This window comes from Balaenoptera physalus (assembly GCF_965194825.1).
Source record: "Balaenoptera physalus genome assembly, chromosome: 20".
NCBI lineage: Eukaryota > Metazoa > Chordata > Mammalia > Artiodactyla > Balaenopteridae > Balaenoptera > Balaenoptera physalus.
In genome coordinates, this window is record NC_138901.1 from 64,302,354 (window position 1) to 64,324,005 (window position 21,652).

At 62.9% G+C, this 21,652-nt stretch overlaps 1 protein-coding gene across 8 annotated transcripts; it reads right to left on the bottom strand.

Annotated features, from left to right (window-relative positions):
- Positions 1 to 69: 69 nt before the first annotated feature.
- Positions 70 to 21,630, bottom strand: DRC3 (dynein regulatory complex subunit 3). Of its 8 annotated transcripts, none has more exons than XR_014257548.1 (14): positions 21,113 to 21,630; positions 20,652 to 20,762; positions 19,703 to 19,864; positions 16,858 to 16,974; positions 14,448 to 14,614; positions 11,792 to 11,938; positions 9,109 to 9,228; positions 8,457 to 8,569; positions 7,250 to 7,424; positions 6,320 to 6,451; positions 4,231 to 4,690; positions 3,442 to 3,555; positions 430 to 561; positions 70 to 262 (listed from the first exon to the last, which is right to left on the bottom strand). XR_014257548.1 is itself a non-coding variant. In XM_082441666.1 (14 exons), the coding sequence occupies exons 3-14, from the start codon at positions 19,857 to 19,859 to the stop codon at positions 149 to 151; spliced, it is 1,569 nt and encodes a 522-aa protein (XP_082297792.1). In that variant the 5' UTR covers positions 19,860 to 19,864; positions 20,652 to 20,762; positions 21,113 to 21,630; the 3' UTR covers positions 70 to 148. The 8 variants fall into 8 exon arrangements, 1 of the variants encoding a protein (XP_082297792.1); XM_082441666.1 differs by having other exon boundaries at positions 3,442 to 3,576; positions 4,631 to 4,690; XR_014257550.1 differs by lacking the exon at positions 70 to 262 and adding an exon at positions 2,189 to 2,317 and having other exon boundaries at positions 424 to 561; positions 20,652 to 20,731.
- Between the last annotated feature and the right edge of the window lie 22 nt (positions 21,631 to 21,652).

Consider the following 21,652-nt stretch of genomic DNA (forward strand, 5'->3'; position numbering starts at 1 on the left):
GGAGGGGCGGCCGAGAGCCTAGGAGTCGCTCTCAGAAGACGCCAACTGCTCAGATGTGGACACAGAGGATGCAGAAAGGTAACCAAAGTCCTTTATTTCTCTCTGCCTGTGAAGGTCGGGGGTCGGGGGGGAGGGCTGGGCCGCAGCCCTAGTCCAGGAGGTCGCTGCACTCCAGGCTGTCCAGCTCGCTCTGCACGTGGTCGATGTACTGGTTGATCTCCTTCACGCGCCTGCGGTTCCTCATGATCTCGTCCCTGTGAATCTGCGGGGCAGACGGCGGCCGGCCTGTCAGGCGGGGATCGTGAGCCTGCCTTCCTGACTCCGTTCCTCCCTGCTCCAGCCCTGCGTGCGCTTCTGCGCCGGGGCGGGTGGCGGGCCTCCAGCGTGGGGTCCTGCTGCCGGGAGACGCCTGCCCTTGGCCGCGCTCACCTTGTCCACCAGGTGTGCGCACCAGGAGTTGACCTTGGTCACCAGCTCGTCCTCCCGATTGTCGATCTTCAGGAGGTGGATGTCGTGTGAGGCCCCGACCGCGTTAATGATCGTGTCCTTGTCGACAAAGAGCTGGGGAGCAAGGAGGAGCAGGTGAGGGCCTGGACCCGCCCCGAGCGCAGAGGCGCTGGAGCCAGAGGGGACGGGGCTCAGCTCCCCGCAGGTGGAGGCGGCACCCAGCCCGCATCCTGCTTCCTCGGGCCCGTCTCGGGTGACCACGCCGTCGGCCCGGCAGCACCAGTGCCTGGAAAGGGCCCCTGGGCGGCGGGGCAGTCCCTGTGGGGAGCGTGCCCTCCCCAAGAGAAGGCAGGGCCGCCCCGGCCACCTCACCAAGGTTCTCCAGTCTGACTTGCCTGAAACTTGCCCGTCGGGTGGGCAGCACGAGGCCGGCCGAGGGGCACAGGGCTCCTCTGAGGACAGAAGTCCCACAAACCAATGGGTCTCTGCTGCCCCTCACGTCAACCCAGTCGGACCTGGGGTCCCATCTGGGCTCCTGCCTTGTTCCCACCCGCTTCCCCGCCGTGGACGACGCTGTGGGACGCGGCCCTCGCCAGGCCCAGCTGGTTCCAGGTGTTCACACGTGAACAGGCCACATGTGCCCGGCGCGGCTGCGGGTCCATGTGGTCACTTCCCAGAGTGGGGAGGCCTTCACTGGCGGCTGCTTCAGCTTTAAGCGGAGGCGCTTCGTGTCGCCAGCGACGGCGAGGGACCTGAAAGTTCTGCGTTGTAGAGAGGGCGCGGGCGGGTGTGTACACGTGGGTTTCTCTCTCCTTCGGGAGTGGTTAACCTAATGATCTCCAGAATACAGTCTATGGATTTTGAAATGTTAGCGTCTCTGCAAAAAGAGTGTTCTGAGACCCTGTTACTAATACGCTCACTGATGGTTAGAAACAGAAACCAGACTTTTATCGCCGAGGGCCTCATCTGAAAGCCCCTGTCCTGCCATGTCCCCCACCCACACGCTCCCTGTCATCTCTGAGCCTCGGTTTCCTCGCCTGTGAAAGGGAGCCACACTGGCACCTATCTCACTGTGTCGGCTTGGAGATGAAAAGGGCAAGTACACATCCAGAGCTGCTCAGGCAGCTGGCCCTCGGGAGGCCCTCGGTCCCTGTCAGCTCCCTGTGATTATTCCGCTTTACAGTCAGGGCTTGCTACCCCACGTTTTGTTGCTTAAACATAAGGAGACGGTGTAGCATCTCCTGCTACAGGTGTTCCTAAAGGACAGAGATGATGGGCCTGCAGAGGGAGGGGTGTCCAGCGGGCTCGGCCGGCTGCCCCGTGAGGCCTCCAGGGTGGCACCCGATACCAGTGCTGCCCGGGAGCCCAAGGCAGCCCCTTAGCCCAGAGGCAGAGCCCCATTACCCTGGGGCCTGGGGCCACGGGCAGACCCAGAACGCCCACTGTGTCTACAGTGAGGGCACAGTGCCCGGGCTCGGCATCTCAGACTGAGGTTTGAATCCAGACCCGTCCTCACAAGACGAGGTGTCCTCACAACACATCTTGGGTGTTTACCGAACTCCTCTGAGACCCTGTCTCCCCAGCTGTCCCATCTGTAGACCGGGTGGGAAAGCCACTTTCCGGGGTCCTTTGGTGAGTTAACCAAGCCCATGCGGGCCCCACCCAGTCAGCAGCCTGGGTGTCCCGGGGCCGCGGGAACAGGTGCAGAGCCACCCTGGAAGCACCCGCCCAGGCTGCTCACCTCCCGTTGACTTCGGGGCCTCCTTTTCTGTGTGTCCCAGTCCTCAGAGAGGTGTCACAGACCCCGGAGCCTTGCGTCAAAAACTCCACGACCGCTAGGTGGTCTGCCAGGCGGCTCCAGGGTGGGCTCCTGGGGGCAGCCTTGCTTCAGGCTCGGGAAGGTGACCTCTCCCAGTGTCTGGGTGTTTGAGGAGGCCCCTGCCACCTTGCCGCTGCACTGGTGACTGTCTCGGCCCCTGACAGAGGCTGCGGGGTCGGAACTGCTGGTCCCTGCCTGCGGGACTCCGCCAGCACCTGACAGCGGGCGTGGTGAGGGCGTGGTGAACCCGGCACCCTGGGCGAGGGCTGAGCGCGGTGGGGAAGAGGCCACTCCTGCCTTCGCCGGGGGCCTGTATGTAGTGTGAAGAGTAACCTAAGCAAGTCGACGCAAACACGATAGCTTGGAACCGTGACAGCGGCTCTGACAAGGATGAACGGCTGTGACGGAGAGACAGTGGGCCTTTGGGAAGGTGATGGGGGGCCTCTCCAAGGAGCTGGGTGTGAGCTGAGATCTGAAAGACGGGGAGGAGCCGGGTGCACGGAGGCCTGGGGGAAGAGTGTGTCAGGGGGCGGGGCGCGGCGGAGACCTTGCTCCAGGACTCACTGGGAGGAAGGAGTCCCAGGGTCTCTGGCTGCTGCGTGGAGAAGAGCAGTAACGCCAGGGTCCCGCAAAGGGGGGTGGTAGCTTGCCTTGGTGGAACGCGGAGGAGGAGAGAGGTGAGGGGGGCAGGGAATGGTGAAGGAAGGAAAGTGGGTGCCCTTCGCAGAGACACAGCCCACCCATTGCCGGCCCCCAGCGCAGGAGACCTGGAGCCCCGCGAGCGGGCAGAGACCCCAGCAGTGCTTCCCGCCATAGAGACTCGGGGCTGAGACGACCTTCCGGGGAAATCTCGGACCTCAACCTCTATTTGTCGCTGCCTCTCTTAGAAGGTGCCAGAAGCCCCACAGAAATGAGCTTTGGGAAAGCAACCTCTCGGTAAGTTGAAAGCACTTAATTATCACAAGCTCCTCTGTAGCTGGGCTGCACTGGTTGCCCACCAGCTGCTTTGCTTGTTAGCCTATTTCGCCTTCCTACCGCCCCTCTTGCAGATGAGGAGACTGAAGCTCCGGCAGGTTTTTCAGGCTTTACGGGGGCCGCGGGGTGGGGCTGCGTCTGCCTGGCGCCCGGGCCGCCCCGCCCACCGGGCCCGGCCCCACCCCCACCCCCGCGCTTACCGAGCGCACGGCGTCCGGCAGGTCCTCGTCCAGCTCGCCCTTGACTATCTTCTCTAGGGTGCTGATGGCGATCTCCAGGAGCTTCTCGTGGTGGTGGTTCTCCAGGTCCCGGCACTGAGCCATCGTGCAGCGCGAGTTAAGCCAAGGCCGGGCTGGAGCAGGCCAGGCGCGCCCTCCCCTGTGCTGGGCCCCGTGCATCCCCGCCTTCAGGGCCCTCCGACTCGCCTGCCACGCACCCGCTCTGGGTCCCTCCTGGTCCGCTCCCCTCCAGCGCTTTCTCCCCGCAGCGCAGCAGCCGGAGTCCCGGCCCGCCCCTGCTGTGCTGGCGGCGCTCACACTCCGTTGTGACCTAAAGGCCTCCTCTTGGAACCGCCTCTCCCCGTCCTCTGGGCCTTTGCATAGGCTGCCTCCTGAGCCTGCCTGGGACGCCCTCCCCACCTTTCCAGCCCATCCCTCTGGCCCACCCTCAGGTCCTCACTTAGTGGACCCTCCTTCAGGGAGTCTCCCGGCCCGGCCTCTGGTTGGCTGCTCCCATAGCTCTGTCACCCAGCGGGACTGTGGGCCCAGGAGGGCAGGACTGGGATGGACTTCAGGGCCCTGAGTTCAGGTGGCAAAAGGTCAGGCGTGCCCCCAATGTTGGTTCCTAACCTGACATTTAACCCACCTCCTTGTAGATGATGTATTTGTCAGTGGCTTCAGCACAGAGGTCGCCCCACCCCCAGGGCGTGTGCACCTGCAGTACCGGGGGAGGGTGGATTCTGGGTGTGGTCTCCCGGTGAAGTCACTCACTAGAGCGCAGACGGGCCAGGACTCTTCCCTGCGGAGCCGCCCAGTGGGCATCCAGACTTCTACTCTCATAAGGCGCCTTTGTGCTGAGGGTCCGGAAATACTCCTCGAACATTCCAGGTGGTTGGCAAATCTCCATCCTTTGAAGGTGGGCTGTTTTCCTTGGTGGCAGTGGGAGGGGGCAGGCATGTGACCGCACAGGGAGCCACCTGGAAGGGACCCCACTTAGTTGCATCCTGCTTAGCTGTGAAGAAGCTGTACCCTTCTGTGCCTTTTGTTTAAAATGCAGGCGACTCCCCCCAGCCCCCTGCAGGCGGGGAGCAGTGGTGCGGGCCCTGAGAGCCCCGCGGCCTGCAGCGCCTCCCCGCAGAGGGGCATCAAGGAAAGGATATAGGCTTTGGACGTTTTCGACAAAGAGTCCCACCAAGTCGATGATGTTCCTTTCAAACATGTTAATAGTCTCCTGGAAATGATAAAGAACATGCATATTTAGACATGAACTCCACCGAACTGCACCAGAGCAAAAGTGCTCCTTACCACTCAGCGGAGAGTGACCGCAGACCTTGAGGGTAAAGACCACCCACCTGACCTTCCCCAGGTGGCGCTGTGAGCCGACCCTGCCTCTGCCTCTCTCCCGACGGCTGCCCCCAGCCGTCACCCTCCAGCCACTTTGCCTCGGTCACCCCCCGGGGCTTGAGTGCGACGCCTTCTCCAGGCCTTTGCCTGTGCTGGTCTCTCTGCCAGGAGCCCCCCACCAACAGGCACACACAGAGCTCACCCCGTCCTTGGGGTTCTCAGTGGCATCTGCCTCCGTCACCCCCAGAGAAACGGGAGGGTCGCTAGGAGCCAGGCTGCCTGCCAGCTCCACTACTGGCTGTAACTCGGAATGCTGTTAACTTCCCTGGGCCTCAACTTCCCACCTATGAAGTGGGTTCCCTTCGCATAGTACGTGTCTCACGAGGTTGTGGTGAAGCAGAAACGGGTTTCTTCACACAAAATGCTTTGCAAGGTGCCTGGCAGAGAGGAAACCCTCGGGAATGCCGGCTGTTACCCCAGGCCTCTCACCTGCAAGGCTCCCACCTCCCTCCCTGAGGGCACCCCTGTATTGCTGCATCTAATGCTGAGCAAGGCGCCCGGGCCTCACCCAGAGGCCCTGGGGAGGGCTGCTACCCAGTGAGCCCACAGCGTGGGTCACGCCCCCGACCTACTCTAGACTCGAGGGGCTGCAGGGTGGGCCGACGGCACAGGGAATGCGCCTGAATCCGAGGACTGTCTACAGACTGAGCTAATTATACATTTTTCAAACGTGTGTAAACCCTCTTGTAATGAAAAAAACATAGGGCCATTGAAAAGCACGGCTCCACTTAGGTAGCTTTTTGGCGGCTAGTAAGTCAAGCACAGGTTCTGGTGAATTGCGGGGTGTTGACAAGGGGGTCCTCCTGCTCGGAAAGGTTGGGAGCCGCTCGCTGCCTGAGCCTCCCGATGCCCCACAGACGTGCTCTGCGGCCCGGAGCCTCCCCGGCGGGGAGCGAGCGTCTGCTCCGCGATGCGCTGGGAACCTGGCCGAGGGAGGCATCGAGGAGGCGCTGGCTGGGGGGCCGCGGCAGCACGCGGGAGGCTCCGCTCATCACTGCTCTGCAGGCCGCGGCCCCGGCCGCCAGCTGCCTGGTAGACACACAGGTCGGCCTGGCCGCCCCGGATTTCAGGTAGCGGCACTTGGTCAGGCTCCTCGCTCGCCCCGAGATGCAGCGACTACCGGCTGCAGCGCCGGGAGCCTTCGTTCTATCCCAGAGTGGGGGGTGAAGGGCGGGGTCCATTTTGTTCCTCGACAGCCCCTTGGGTCTAATAAAGGACTCTCCCTGCCGAGATCCTGCACTCTTCCTAGACGGGGAGACCATTCCAGAGGTGCGAGCTCACCCCTCATGTTGCACAAGGGCCACTTGTCATCCCAATGACTGAAAAGCACCAGAAGCACAGAAAGCTTTCGTGTGACCCGCCGAGTGGCCCCTGGGAAGGTGCTCCCTCGCCAGGTTCCCGCACAGGAGCCGGGCAGGGCCGCCGCGTCACACGTGTTCCCGGGGCCCCGCCTCACCTCCAGCTGCTCCACCAGCTGCATCTCCAGCGTCATGAGCACGTTGGCCAGCTCGGTGATGTCCTCGCTGTACTCCGCCGTCTTTATCTCGAAGTTGGTCAGTTCAGACTCGTCTCGGATGGAGCTTAAACTCTGGAAACAAAACCTGTGCTTTAGGAATCCACAATTAAGTGTAATTCCTGAAGTGACAGGCGGCAATTTGGTTTTGTGGGCCGGAACTTGGATTCTGGGGTCGGACTGCCCAAGTCTGAGTGTCAGCTCCGCCCCCTCCACGTCGGAGGCTGTCAGAGCAGAGACTCCACCAGCTGGTGAGTTATTAGGCGTGGAAGGAACGATGGCTTCAGACTCATGTGGACCTGAATTGGGACCCGGCTGGGTCACCGTGGGACCTCGAGTGACTCCCGTCTCCTCGGGTGCAGGGGCAGAGAGCCTGAGCTTCACGAAGCCTGGGGATGGGGCGCTGTCTGTGAGGTCCTGGCTCACAATGGGCTGACTCCCAGCCCAGCGGGGCTCTGCAGGGGAGGTTGGAACACAAGGCGGGCCCTGTCTTGGGGGAAGCCAGCTGGACCCCCGCAGCACCCCGTGTTCAAGTAGCTGCCAGGTCCGTCTGCAATGAGAGGTGCTCGTGGGCTGGAGAGCACGGGGGTCCGAGCCGCACCCAGTAGCAGCCGTTCACTGACGAGGGGCCTGGGGGCTCGGCCGGCAGACGCAGTGTCAGTGGAGTGACCAGGCGTGACTGGGGGGCGAAGGGTGTTTGTGGTCGTGGCCACCCCATCTGGAGGAAGATCAGGCTCCTTCCCTATATCAAGCCTGACCCGAAAGCAAGCGGCTTGCCCCGTGGGTCTCGGGTCGTCAGTGGTGGAGGGGCCGGGCCTCTGGTGGGTGGGCACCTGGAGCGGGAGGAGGGAAGGGGCTCGGGGCAGGGCCTACCAGCAAGTGCTTCTCCTCGAACTTGGCGATCTTGTGCTTGCCCTGCTCCTGCTTTTCCTGGACGGCCTCCTGGACACACACCATGAAGGTGTCGCGCTCTGCCTTCCGCTTCTCCTGCTGCTTCAGGCCGTACTCGAAGATGTTCAGGCAGATGATGACGAACTTGTCCTTGTAGGTGAGTGGCCGTTAAGGAAGCTCACGGCTGCCTGGGGGGGCGCACATGGGGGTGGAAGCAGCTCCCGTAGCAGAGCTGCAGTTGGGATTTGGAGTATGAATCGGTGGTTGGGCATCTCCACCCTCAGCCTGAGGGATTCAGGGAGGGTCCTGCGTGGTGGAGGTGGGGCGACAGAGCAGAGGAGAGACCCCCAGGGGACCTGAAGGGGTCAGGAGCCCGGAGAGGGGGGAGCGGCCAGGGAGCTGAGCAGCGTGTGTTTCTGTCTCGGGGCCCTGCTGTCCAGGCCGTCTCTGTGCTCGGCGGCCACAGGTGCACAGGGAGGCTGCGGAGGTCAGGGGACCGCAGGCTCGGGGCACAGAGCCCCAGGTTCAAGGCCTGGCCCTGCAGCTGCTTCTGTGGCCTCCTCGCTGCTCTGGGCTGAGGGTTCCACATCTGCAGCGCCTGCCACACAAGGGGCGCTTAGGCGCTGAGGTCAGGCAGGGCTGCAGCCGAGGGCCAGGCTGGGAGGAGAGCCGACCCCTCCCCGCTCTCCTGAGCCGTGGGTGTTTAGGAGCGGGTTTCTCTCTGTGACTCGCTGTCTCTGCTCCGCGTCCACCCCGAGTCCCTCAGCCACGATGACAAGCGCCTACCACATCCTCTGGGGGAAGGGATGCAGGCTCAGCCCACACTCCTAACTGCGCAACCTGGACAATTCACCCTCTCCAAGCTCAGCTTCCCCAACTACGAGAAGGTAGTTGGGGTCCAGTATAGCACCCACCCCATGGGGTGGTTGAAACAGTTTTAAATGCTGGATGCAAAGCGCACAGCAGGAGCCCATAAACAAGGTAACGAGGGTCAGAGTCACAGACAGGGTCAGCCAGCCTCCATCTCTGGCAGCCTGGGCCCTGCTGACCAGATACCCACGTGTCCCTGCGCTCACAGCCGACCTGGTTCTCGAGGCCCTGGGTGTGCCACCTGAGGCCCAGAGTGGAAGGGGAGCCCCCCGGACTCCCACGCCCAGGCCCTGGGGGCGGCCGTGACCCGGAAGGGTATGTCTGCAAGAGCTCGCCCACGCCGGGCAGGTGGGACAGCTGGCTACCCTCCACGTCCTCGGCGTACATGCTGTCAAACAGGAAGGAGCCGTTCAGGTGCTCCACGAAGGCCGCCTGAGGTCAGAGACACAGTGGGCTCCCTGGGCAGGGCCCTACGCTGGGCACCGGGGCCAAGGGCGCCCGGCCCTCGGGAAGGCAGGCTGGGGAAGGGCAGGTGATGGGCCCAGCACAGGCGGGGGTCCAGAGGCAGAAAACTGAAGGGTGCCCAGCTTGGTCCGGCCGGAGGAGAGGCACACGGAGAGGAATGAGCTTTTCTGGCTGCCCACCAACCCCCCCACCCCCTGCCAGGAACCAGCCAGGGGTCTTAAACCATCTGAGAGATGGTTCCGGCACAGAGTCCCCGGCCCTTGTGCTGGAGGGGGGCCTGGGAGCCGTGGGATGAGGAGGGGCAGGTCAGCGTGCTGCCCTGACTGAGGTTCTGGCAGCCCAGCGGCCCTGGGCACCAGCTATTCTCAATCAAAGGACAGGCTCTGGGGGCCTGGGCCCTGCTGACCTCCACGGCGTTGGCCCATGACCGGCGGCAGCATCCTCGGGCGGGGCGGGGCGGGAGGGGTGGGGAGCGGGTCCCGCCACCCCCACCGGTGGCCTCGTACCTCGTGCTCCGCCAGCTCCTCCCGCCGGGCCCGCTCGTCCTCCAGCCGGGCCTGCATCAGGCTCTCCCGGTGCTTCAGCTCGTCAACGCTGTACTGGTGCTTCATCTCCGCCAGCTCTTTCTGTTGCAGGATCGCGAAGCGGCATCGTCACCATGGTCGTGGGGTCCCTCCTGGCCGCTGGCCTCTGCCATGCCGTGGCCTCACCAGCGTGGGCGGGGATCCCCTCCCCGCGGCCCTTGCCAAGTATTCTGAGCCTCAGGGAGATCAGTGGGGGAAGCAGCACGGGCAGGCCAAGGGTCCATGGGACATCCCTGGGGTGGAGGCGCCCAGCGCAGACTCGGCCGCTCTCCCAGGCCTCCCCGGCCAGGCTCTGGCCCCCTTGTAGGGCTGCACAAGGGAGAGGTGCAGTGGGTACCCGAGCCACAGGCCTGGATGTGAGGTCTTGGCCCTCGGCTCTGGGCCCTGCCACCTCTGGCCCTCCTCCACCCGTCCTGAGTATCCCCCTGCCTGCGCTGGGAGCTGCTGGAGCCCCAGGTGACATCGCCTGTGCTAAGGCTTCAGGTACAAGCACCGCCGACCCTCTGTGCTCCGGTATCTGCTCCCCCCAACCCCCGCCCCCTCCTCTCTCTCAGGACCATGGCCTGCACGCCCTGCCCTCTCCCTCTTACGCTGTAAGCCCCATGCCAGCTTCCAGGTCCCTGAATGCTCATCACATCCTGAACTCTGCTGAAAACCACAGGGTTCTCCACGGGCCTCCGTCTCAGCAGGACAAGCCCTGAACCCCAGCGTCGCCCTCCTGCCTGTCTCCGCCCCCCAACACAGAAAGCCCCCCAAGCTCACAGCCCCCACCCGTTCGTGTGCTCTGCTGGGACTGTCCACCGTTTCTCAGGGCTGCGCCAGCCTTCAGGCACAGCCCTGGGCCCGATGGAAATGGGGAGGCACCCCGGGAGCCTGCCCTCAGCCCTGGTCGGCCTCAGCTGGGCCCGGCTGTCCTGCTGCCCGAGCCTGGCAGCACCAGCAGGTGAGGGAGGGGCTTGGGGCTGGCCCGGGGACGGGCAGCAGCATGGACGGGGGTCCAGGTGCCCCTGCTTCGCGGGGCTCTGCTCCTACCACCTTTCCCTCATCACTGATCTTGGTGCTTCCAGGCAAAGCCTCTGAGCTGCGGAAGGGGGCTTTGCTTCCCGCAGCACAACGGGGTGCCAGGCTGGGCGGCCTGCCCCCTGTGGAATCTTCTGGGGAAGAGGAGAAACTGGCTGGGGAGGGGCTCGGGAACCATGCGGCGTCCGGCTGTGCATGTTTTGTTTTTTGCTTTTTGGGTTTTTAAAAAATATTTATTTTATTTATTTATTTGGTTGTGCTGGCTCCTTAATTGCGGTACGTGGGCTCCTTAGTTGTGGCATGCAAAAACTCTTGGTTGCGACATGCATGTGGGATCTAGTTCCCTGACCAGGGATCGAACCTGGGCCCCCTGCATTGGGAGCTCGGAGTCTTAACCACTGTGCCACCAGAGAAATCCCTGTGCATTGTTTTATGATGAGTGAAATACACCCCAGCAGCTCTTCGGCCTATTCCAAGCATTTGAGCCCATGCTGCCTTTCAAATTATTGTCTAAGTGCAAAAAATAAGACTTGAGCATCTTGGGACTTCCCTGGTGGTCCAGCGGTTAAGACTCTGCGCTCCCAACGCAGGGGGCCCGGGTTCGATCCCTGGTCAGGGAACTAGATCCCAAGTGCTGCAACTAAGACCCGGTGCAGCCAAATAAATAAATATTAAAAAAAAAAAAAAAAAAAAAGACTTGAGAGTCTTGGAATTCAAGATTTCAGATTCTTGTCCTGTTCTGGGACAAGAGAAGGCCATGGTCGGAGGAGGGGCAACTCTCTGGGCACCCCGCCCCCGGCTGCTCTCCGTGGACCCCCCAGGAAGACGCCCGTGAGCGGAGGGCTCCACGCTTGGCAGGCGGTGTGGCAGCCAGGACGGCAGCGTCAGCACCGAGACCCGGGGGCCAGCCCCCCTCTCTGCTTCTGCTGGGCTCTCCCCGAGCCCCGCATCACCTCAGGGCCCCCCCAGGCACGGGCTCCTTTCTCCCAGGAAAAGCACCAGCTCCCAGGGGGAGGGGTGGGCAGGTCCCTGTCCCCCCACCGCCCGCGCCCAGCACGCAGGGACATCCCGGTCCTGCCACCAGAGGCCTCGTGTCGGGCGGGGTTCTTTTTCCAGGGGGCAAAGCACCCACAAGCGTCATGCTGCGGAGGGCGGGAAGCTCACCGCAGGGGAGCGGGATAGAGGCAGGGGCAGTCAGGCCAGGCCGGGCAGTGGATTGGGGAGGGGGGCTTCCTCCCGGCCCTGCTGCCAGACCGCCGGGCCCAGCTCCCCGCTCAGCACCCCGGCTGCGGGGTCCCGGGGGCCTCGGCTCGGAGGGCGCTACCTTGAGCTGTTGTGGCGTGGAGGCGAGTCCTGACTCTGCCCTGAGCTGCTGACCCCGCTAATCGCCCACCCTTGCTTGGTCCCCCGACTTGTTCACCCAGAAAAGCAGACAGCGGCCTCGAGGTGGGAGGTGGCATGACAGCGACGGGGGCAGTAAAGGCACCTCGAGGAGGGCCGCCCTCCCCTCCTGTGGACGCGCCCCTCCCCAGACGCCGGGGCCTGCACGCTGACCGCGGAGCTGGACGCACGAGGGCCACGCTACCGTTTGGTCGTCGATGCGCCGGAAGTCCAGGTACACCAGGTCGGGGAGGTAGGCACAGATGCATGTCCTGTAGTCCTCGGCCTCGGCAACCGGGTTCCCCGAGAGGCTGAGCGTCCGCAGGTCCTTGAACCGCCGCAGGTAGATGATCTAGGGGAGGGGGTGTTGCCTGTGTCCTCCTTCTGTCCTCTGCCCGCGCTGGGCGGAGCCACGAGGGAGGAGCCACGGGCTTTGCCCAGGACCCGTGGACCTGGGTCCCCATCTCCTCTTCTGTAAGGTGGGTGCAGGGATGTGGTGCATAGGTGTCGAGAGGACCAAATGCCACACGCTGTGAGGGCCTCCACCTGCTCCCGTAACGCCCTGGCTGTGCCCATCGCTGCTGCTCTCAGAACGGGCGGCCTTTTCCAGCTGTAAAGTGCTGTGCAAGGCCCAGCGCTCTTAAATTCAATGGAACCTGATTTACAGTTGGCCTGGACCAACTGGGTGGCAGCTAGTGGGACGTCCACTGACGGCCGTTTATTCTTCCTGTTGTTAGTAACCGGGGGAAAGTCAGCAAGATGCCAGTACCTCATCTGACAGCATCTCCTGTGCCTTCCTGAAGCAGTGTCTTTGTCATTTGTTTATTCGTTCAACAAAGATCACTAAGCACCTACCAGGCCTCAGGCACGTGCCAGGCCTTAGGGACACAGTGGGAACAAAGCCCTTATAGCAAGAGCTGGCACTCTAAGGCAGGGGACAAGAATGTTTTAAAAGTAAGTAGAATCATTGCTGTTTGTTGTAAGTGCTAGAAGAACTCAAAGGGGGAGGGGGTGGAGAGGGGGCCTTAGGGACCACGACAGGGGGGTTTTCAGTCAGGACTGAGGCCTCTGAGGCCTGAGGGAGCAGCCAGGGAAGAGCAGGGGCGAGTGCATTCCCAGAAGCAAAACCAGCACAAGCAAAGGCCCTGAGGCAGGAAAGAGCGTCCTGCACCAGGAAGTCAGCGAGGCCAGGGGAGGGAATGGAGCGTCCACAGCGGGGCGGGGCGTGGCCTGAGAGCCAGTGTCCCCTCCACGCCCAGGCCTGGACCCGCGTCCAGTAAAGTCTGCGGTGTCCGAGGGACGACAAGTCAGAGGGGATCTGCTCACGTGTGGCCCTGGGTACTGGACCGACCCAGACAGGAACAGCTCAAGACACTCAGAAAGGTTTTCACAAGCAACATTTGGGGCTATTGGGGTGTGCCCTTAATCTGAAAATCCCTGAATAAGCATCATTTCCTGCAGAGCTCTCCTGTGCCCGGTCCTGTAGCAGCCGCTCAACCCGAACTGACTCAGCCCTCACACCGGCCTGCCCCGCAGGCCACCGCTCTCCCGTACAGATGGGCACGCGGGCCCCGGGCGCTGAGTCCCCGGCCCAAGGCCAGGCGGCCGGGAGCCCGTTAAACCTCAGCTCTCCACTTACACCTCCCTCAGCTGTCCTGTGTGCCCCCGTCCCGCAGGGCAGAGGGCAGCTGAGCAATCAGGTCTTGAACCCTGACAAGAGGTGGGTTGGGTTTACAGCCTCCCAGACCACATGGCCTCCGGGGTCTGGCCCTCAAACACAGGTGAGCAGCCGGCACCTGACCCGCCCCAGGCCTTTCACCTACACCGCCTGGCCCGCCCACCCCTCTGGTCTCGGTCTGGTGGGTGAGGGCCCGCCACACTGAGGGGCACCGCCACACTGAGGGGCACCGTGGGGGAGGTTTCTCCTGCTCTCTGTGCTGCTAGCTGTGGACGAGGAAGCCTGCGGCCTGCACTGCTGGACCAGCCCTGGGGAGCATCAGCCCAGGGCGATGCCAAGGGCAGCTGAGCCGAGAGGCGGGCCCGCCCCCTCCACGCAGCCCCCTGCTCCGGCCTCGGCCGTGGCTGCGATGGACGCGGCTGCAGCGCCCGTCTCACCCCTGCTCTCACCCCGAGCCCCACCCTGCAGCGAGGCCGGGAGGGAGTTAACTCCGGGACGTGGCTCAGCCGCGGGGACAGGACTGGGGCTGATGCTTGGGCCCCGGCCCTTAGGTGTTCACTTCTGGACGCCCGCCCAGCGGCACGGAGCCCCCATCACGCACGGCAGCAGTGTCTGTCACACACCTGCACGGTGGCTCCGGTTGCCCCGGGGTCACCCAGCGGCACCCAGGGCCCTGCCCCGGCCCTGCTGCCAGCTCACAGGGAGTGTTGGCAGGGGGAGCCTCTCTGGTCCGCAGGCAAACCTCCATCCCTGCTGCACTCATTCACGCGGGGGTGAGGGGGTGTTCCCTCTGAAACGCAGGCCTGCCCTGGGCACACACAGCGTAGAGCCCCCCACGGCTCTCCTCCGCCGCTCTGCTGCCTGGCCCTGGGCACCGCCCTGCACCCACACCCCGACCCTTCCAGTGACCCGGGACTGTTGTTGGCCTCTGTCCCCAGTGAGCACGAGCCAGACGCCCCACGGCCGAGGGGTCCCCACCCCAGCAAATGTCTGCTGGGTGAGTGCGGGGGCAGCGAAGGAAAGATCCCACCGGGACAGGGGCACAAACGGACCCACACGTGGGCTCTCGTGGGCTAAGCTGGTGTGTGAACGTCATCGAGTCTGGAATTCTGGCTTTTCTGGGACAAAGGGAAGGTCGGAGGCTCAGCCCGCGGTCCCCCCGCCCCCCAGCGCCCTCACTCACGTTCATCATGTTGCCGATCTGGTTGTTGCCCAGCGACAGCACCTGCAGCTTGGCCAGCGCGTCCAGCGAGTCGATCTTGGAGATCCGGTTGTTGAACAGGCTCAGGTCCTCCAGGTTCACCAGCGTGTCCAGCCCCTCGATGGCCTCAATGTTGTTGAAGGACAGGTCTGGAGGACGGCTCCGGGTTAGGGTGACCGTCCTGAAACCAACCCCCCCGCCCCCCCGGCTCTGCTGCCACCTTCCCGGCCCCGGACTCGGGCAAAGGCTCGCGTCTGTGCGGCCCTTGTTCTGGGATGGAAACTCCCTGGTGGGTCGGGGCAGCGCACCTTGGGGTGGGGGAGACCCGTGCAGGCCGGGCTGCCCCAAACTCCAGGCCCAGCCCCGGCTGAGACCTCAGGACCCCCTCTAGCCCAAGTTTCTCGTCTTTGGGAATAAAACTGCTTTTTCGCCACCACGGGTTTGGGGGTTTGGTTGGTGTTGGTGTCCTTGAACACTGATGGCCCAGAGGCCCAAACTGGGAACTTTTCAAGAGCTTCAGCTAAAGCCCTCATGTGTACAGGGGACTCAGCAAGTCGGTTTGGCCTCCCTGGCACCTCAGGGGACGCTCACCCGGGACACTCTCCCTACGCCAGGCCCTCCCCGGGCGTTTCCTCGTTTGTCATCGCCTGCGTCTTAGGGCTGAGGGAGCCAAGGTTCAAAGGGGCCTGGTGGTCACGTGCTCAAGATCAAGAGCACGTAAGGAAGGTAGGGTGCAGAGGGCAGAGGTAACGTGTACAGAACCGGCTAGCACGTTGGCAGAGCGGGACCTGAACCGGGTCAGCCTGCTTCCTTTCGCGCCTGCAGCCGGGCTCTGCTCTTTGCAGGCGTGCTGGTAAACGTTTAACAAGGGGGTAGGCGCGGGCAGCCCTGATCTGTAGCGCTTGCTGACTTCGGTGGTGTAAATACTCCCACTGTGGCCAATTTCAAGCTACCAACAGGACGGGCCTGAGTGTAAAGCTGGGACAAGATGTGGACAGTCAGCTTCTGGGGGCAGTGCCAGCCGGCTCCCGCTCGCCCCCAGTGCTGGGACAGCTGACCAGGCCACCAGCCGGGCCTGTGCTTGCAGGCGGGGGCAGTGCACGTGGCTGGACAAAGGCAGGCTTCTGACTCTCTGAGGGGGTAGCCTGACCTCTTGCCAGAACTTTCCCCTCTGGCTCCCTCGGCCCCCCCCCCCCCCACAGAACACTGGGCATCACAGGGGCATCTCATGGGGACCCGTGACCCTTGTTTTATGTCTGCGAGACTGCAGGGCCTGGGAGCTCTTGCCTAAAAGCAGGGCCTTCAGAGGGGGTGAGGCTCAGGGTCTAGGCTGACCCGCCCCCTCTCCTCCTCCACCTCCTGGTGGTGCAGGTGGGCCGCCACGCCCGGGACTCAGCATTAACGGGTGCTGGGCTGCCGGGAGGGCTTGTCTGGGCGAGACCTGGGCCCGGCAGTCAGGAGACCTGGCTCTGGTCTGCTCTGCTGCCGGTACATGCAGCTCCAAGTCCACCAGCCCCTCAGCCTCTGCACCCGTGAGATGACACTGTAATCCTGCCCCGGGGGGATTGCTGTGGTCTGGCGGCCATCCTCACAACCACAGCTGAGTGTCCTGCAAGCTGGGAGGGACCTCGATGCCCCAGGTTGCCTGTATTGGGAAGCAGCCTGACAGGATGGAGGGGACGTGGCTTTGGGATCAGACAGGCGTGGGTCTCGTCCCAGCTCTGCTGCGTCTTGGTCACGGAGCTCTGGGCGGTGCCCCGGCCTCTGGAGCCCCTAGGGTGGCTGGGAGGGCCAAAGAAGCCCTCTCAGTGGGCTTGGGAGCTCCCAGCCAGCCCCGCCCCTCGTTAGGTGCCCGCTGCCAGACGTGAGGATGCCGCCCGAGGCCGGCAGGTGGACGCAGTTCGGCAAAGCCCCTGCCGCCTTGGCAGTGAGGGCCGGACGCCTGGAGTCAGGCGAGCCCCCTGCTCGCTGTGACCTCAGTTTGCTCCCGTCCACAGTGGGGTTGCTGTGCGGTTAGGAGGCCTCCCACGGAAAGTGCACGGGCCGTGCCTAGCAGGTAGAAAGTGCTCAGCGCACGCTAGCACGGGGGTGGTTGGTTCTGGCTTGATCTGGGCCCCCCAGATAGCAGGGCCCTCAGTTATCTGTCAGCCTGAGTCTAGAGTACCTAGATGGAGTCCAGGCTGCTGCCACGAGCCCTCCCGGAGGTCTGACAGCTGGGGCAGACGCTCTGCCCTGCGGTGTCCTAGCACGTACGTGCTGAGCTTTGCCCAGCGCAGGCCCAGCAGACGGAGCTCCTGCTGCACCGGGGCCGCCCCGGGGCTGGCAGGGAAGTTCACCTGGGGGCAGCCTCGGGAGGTGTCACCGCGGGCTGGGGGACGCACGGGGGCCTCACCCAGCCAGACCAGGCGTGTGAGGTTCTCCAGGCCCTCGATCTTCTCGATGACGTTGTTGTCCAGCTGCAGCTTCCGCAGGTTCTCAAACTGCCAGAGGCTGTCGATGCGGAGGATGTCTGAAACGACACTGGACGCGCTTTGGCTGGTTCCGGCCCAGGTCAGGGTTAGGGTATAGTTCCAGCGTCTTGGGGGCCGGATGACTGATGCTGACCGTGGGAGAGGCCCCAGAGCCCCGCTGCCTTCCCCGGAGCGCAGGGAGCCCTGGAGGTGTGAGCCCAGCTCCGCGGAGCTCGGGGTCCCTGTTGGTGCTGCCGTCCGGGGCCACCACAGGGCCGGGTGGGCCCACGCAGGGTGGAGGGGGGCGGGCCCTCCAGGGCGGGGACTCACAGGGCTCCCCCTCGGAACACCTGGGCTCAGGACACAGGGCACGGGCAGGGCCCCCCGGGGTGACAAACAGAACTGAGGCTGCAGGGGTGGCCACTCAACTAGTGGAGCCGTTTGGAGGTGCTCTGGCCACGTGGACGGAAATAGTTAAATGTCTGTGCCCGCTGACCCTGCAATGTCTCCACCTGGAATCACACGCTGTGCGAGTGCCCGAGGATGAGGCCCCGAATGTCCATATACGGGGAGGGGATGAATCGCCCCCCAGAGGCAGCTCCTGACGTCACTGAAGTGCCTGACCCCACGGCCGCTGAAGACCACCCCCTGGCCAGGCAGCCGACCCATCCCCTTGCTCCTGAGCCGGGCGGAGCTTGGTCTCTGCCACGGCTGCCAAGAGCTCTGAGTAACGCTTAGTGTGACAAGCACACACTGTGTGTGTAAAACTCTAGAGGCCTGACCTTGTCCCCGGTTCTCTTAGAAACCACAGAGAGCTGTTGTTTACATGCCCCTTTTTCTATGTTTGCTTCTGTAATGATTCCCAAAACATAAAGTTAGAATATGCTCATTAAAAGAACTGAAATAATATAGAAGTGAAAGGAGTAAAAAAAAAAAAAAAAAAAAAGCCCTTAATAGTCACATATTCCGGGCAGCCGTTTCAATATTTATTCAGACGGGCAGGCGCCCCTCCCAGCTGCCCACCCCAAGCTGGGTCTCGGTGCGGGGGCGGTGGGCAGCATTTCTCTGACCCAGGGCCCTGTCCCTCCCGGTCCCCAGGGCCGGCTGGGATGGAGTCTCTTCCCCAGCTCTGTGGCCACATTTCCTGGAATGATACCAGCCCCACCTGTGTTTCTGGGGCAGGGCCCAGCCCCGCCCCTGGATCTCCTGGTCTGGATTTTCCTTCTCTGGCCCTGGCCTTAGACCTACGGCCTTGGGTGTGGTTGACCCTGCAGACACCAGCCCTGGGTGGCTCCCCCACTCCTGGGCACCCTGCCTGGCGCACCTGTGCGCTGGCTCTCCTCTAGGCATCGGCAGTTCGCGTGGAAAAGCCAAAACGACATGAAAGAGCCAGATGTATTTGACAGCATGACAGGGCTGCCCAAAAAGCCCATTCAATCTTCAGCATAGACGCGGGATCTGCCTCTGCTGCCACCGGCTTGGTGCAGCCTGTTGTCATGGCCCCCTGTCCCTCCTCTGCTCAGGACCTCCCTGGGCTCCTGCCTCACGCACTCAAAGCCAGACACCTTCTCTCGCCCCCGAGGCTGATGCTAGCTGATCCCCGCCCGACCTCTGACCTGCGTCCGCACAGGTGCGCCTGCCCAAGGGCCTTGGCACCGGCTGTTCCCTCTGCCTCGACCGATTTGCCCGGGGCTCCATGTGGCTCCCAGCCTCACCTCCTCCGTGTCTTGGCTCACCTGTCACCTCTGTGCTGAGGCCCCTGCCCGCCCGACCACACTGCACCCCACTCCCCTTCTCTCCTCTCTTGGCTCTACTTCTCTCAACAGCACACGTGTCCCCCTCCCTTGAAGGTCAGCTCCACTCCATGAGTCCCTGGTGCGCAGAGGAGCGCCCTGCCCGGGACAGGCATCTGCTACATAGTGGGGGAGGGGCCGCAGAAGGAGGTCTGAAGACCACTCTGCCTTCCCTTTAGCCCTTTCCCACTGAGAGCCTTGGGGGCCCCCCTGCTCTGGGCGGCCTGCGGGCTCCATGAGGCCGGGCCGGGCCTGCCGTGCGCACCACATCCCCGGGCTGACTCAGTAACTCCTCGTGGTTGACTGGGTGACCCGGCAGGCCAGCGTGGAGGCCCAGGACACAGCAGGAACGTGAATCAGCACGGTCCCTCTGCTGTGACCGGCCCGCGCCGGACATGAGGGGTCATGGGACCCCCGCCCACCCGTCCTGCTTCCTCACCTACACCCTCTGCCCGACTCACTGGCCTCCTTTAGTGAGCCGGGCACCGGGCCTGTGCTGTCTGGTCTCGTCCTCCCAACCAGCGCCTGAGACACGGATTCCAGTCACGCCGGTTCACAGGTGGGGTGCTGAGGACCTGCCTGGTCCCGAGCCACATCTCCCCCAGGCTGTCCTGTGCTCCGGAGGGGACCCCCCCCCTTCTGTTTCCAGTCCCTCCTCTGAAGCTGCTCCCCCAGCACGTGGTCCTCCCCAGACCCCGCACCTTCCTGGCCACGCGGACCACCTTCCTAGGTCCCCCCCACCTTTGGGGACCAGCGTGGCCTTTGGGGCTCACTTAAGACTTGGAACGGGAGGATGTTACCTTGTCTTGTTCTTATTCAGAACTGGGAGTGTTGTGGCTGTTCTGGTGCTACCCACGCTCGGCATCAGGCTTTAAAACCGCCCGTGCTGGTCCCATGCCTTCTGACGCAGGCAGCCCGAGTGCGACCGCGGACGGCGGACCACGCGTGGAATCGGGGCCCCCTGCGCCCGCCCCGCCCCACCCAGGATACGCACTCTGGAAGTCCAGCTGCAGGGACAGGACGTCCTTGAAGAGGATGCCCTCCTGCTTGGCCAGCTGCCCGGCCTCGTCTTGCGGGCCCTGCTCCCCAACGGCCAGCTTGAGCATCTCATCATCCATCACCCTGGGCTCCATGTTGCACAGCCGGTTCATCCTCTCTGGAAAACACCACGTGTAATGAGTAGCCGCTACACGCTGTGAATAAAACTGATCTCCTTACCTCTGTTTCAGACCTGAATCAGACAATTATACAAATCTTTAATTACAAACCATGACAAGTTTGTAGGTGTAGGGGAGTGACACCATATATGCAGGGACCTGTGCTGGCCAGGGGAGACCCCACTGAGACCTGGAGCACGAGCAGGAAAGAAGGAAAAGGGGTCTGCGTGGTGAGGGTCCTGAGGTGGGAGAGGAGGAGACAGGTTCCACTGTGGCTGAAGCGATGCAGGGCTGGAGAGGCCTGCAGGGGTGTGGTGGTTATCCTAGGATCCCCGGGAAGCTCCTGGGGCTGACTAAGGGCAGGGACGTGATCAGACTTTTTAAGAAGCTCATTCTGGCTTGTAGTACCAAGAACAGCAAGAGTCGTGAGGCGAGAGGTGACGGGGGTGGAGGTAAGATGTGGATTTTAGAGACCTCTAGGAACTTAATTTACATGAAGGACTGATTCTCCGCAGTTTTCAGGTAAGAAAATGGAAGCAGGTTAGAAAGGTCACGTTACATGCCCACGTGGATACATCTAGTACGCGGCAGAGGCAGGAGGACAGGCCTCCAGAGCCCATTTTCCTAATCACGACTCAACTGTGCCCAGGCACACTGTGGGTCATTCTCACAGTTCACACTGTTTCCCACAGCTGTTCGGGGTTGGGGCCAAAACCCCAACACTCCTTCCCAAGGGGGTTTTATCAGTAATTCACCACCACCCAGCCCCGGTGGCTGCTGACTTGCCTGACAATAGTGTTGTGGTGGGCGGGGAAAGCAGCAGAGAACCTTACACCTCCTCAGAGAGAAACAGATCCTGAATTGTCCTGTGAAACAAGACCTTGGGATCAACTGGACCTGGAAAATAGAGCGCCTATTGGCCGTGAATTAATAAGAGAAACCCCGCCCTTTACTGAGTGCTCACTGCGAGCTAGAGCACGTTCATGATCAAATTACAGGTCAGCTCTGAGAGCCATTAGAGAAGGGAGCCCTAATGCCCTGATTTTCCAGACAGGGAAACTGAGGCCTGGGAAGGGAGCTGCTGACAAGGGACAGACATGGACCCGGGCATCCACCTTCCAAGCCAAAACCCTTCACCAAGAGGAAGTCTAGGTCTAAGGAAGAGGAACAAGTTAGCGGCAGTTGAGAGGTCGGACAGAGGGTCAGTAATGCCCTCCTGAAGAAGCATCTAACGGTGGGCCGGGTACCTCTCTCTGGCCCGGAGGCCGGGGGTGGGACCTCAAAGGTCTCTCTGGGGCATGCGCCCGAAGGGAAGGCTTCCTCAGCTTCTCTCCCCACAAGGCCTGAAGGCCCTGATCGGCGTGCGGCCGGGAGGGGATGCCAGGGGCCTGCGCGCTCTCCTCCAGGTGGGGCGGCCGGCGGGCTCCTCCGGGAAAAGGTCAAGTCCTCCCGCAGCCTCTCGGCCCCGGGCTCTCAGAGTCGCCGGCACTGTACGCAGCCGGCACCTCCTCGCTGAGCCCGGTTGCTAGGGGAACCAAGCGCCGCACTCCTTTGCTAGGGGGAAGTCAGGGAGTAGACATCCTGGGTTAAAGTTGACGACCACATGATCACATTTCTGGGCGGGGAAAGTCTCCCAGAACCAATTAGCCGTAGAGAAAACAAATGCTTGTCCAATCAGCACTTTCTATGGGCGGGGAACTTACTAGCTTTGCCCATCCCCTGTCCCCCTCTTGGGTGACTGACTGGACTCTTGTCCAATAACATTAAGGACTCCCTGGATTGACCAA

What these genes read in the sequence shown, in the direction of transcription:
- DRC3 (XM_082441666.1), bottom strand. Translation starts at nt 19,859, where the DNA reads ATGAACCGGCTGTGCAACATGGAGCCCAGGGTGATGGATGATGAGATG. An exon ending in TCGAGGAGAAGCACTTGCTG is followed by an intron (nt 6,452 to 7,249) that starts GTAGGCCCTGCC and finishes TTTTGTTTCCAG; the next exon opens with AGTTTAAGCTCCATCCGAGA. An exon ending in TGCCGGACGCCGTGCGCTCG is followed by an intron (nt 562 to 3,441) that starts GTAAGCGCGGGG and finishes CTTGCTCCCCAG; the next exon opens with CTCTTTGTCGACAAGGACAC.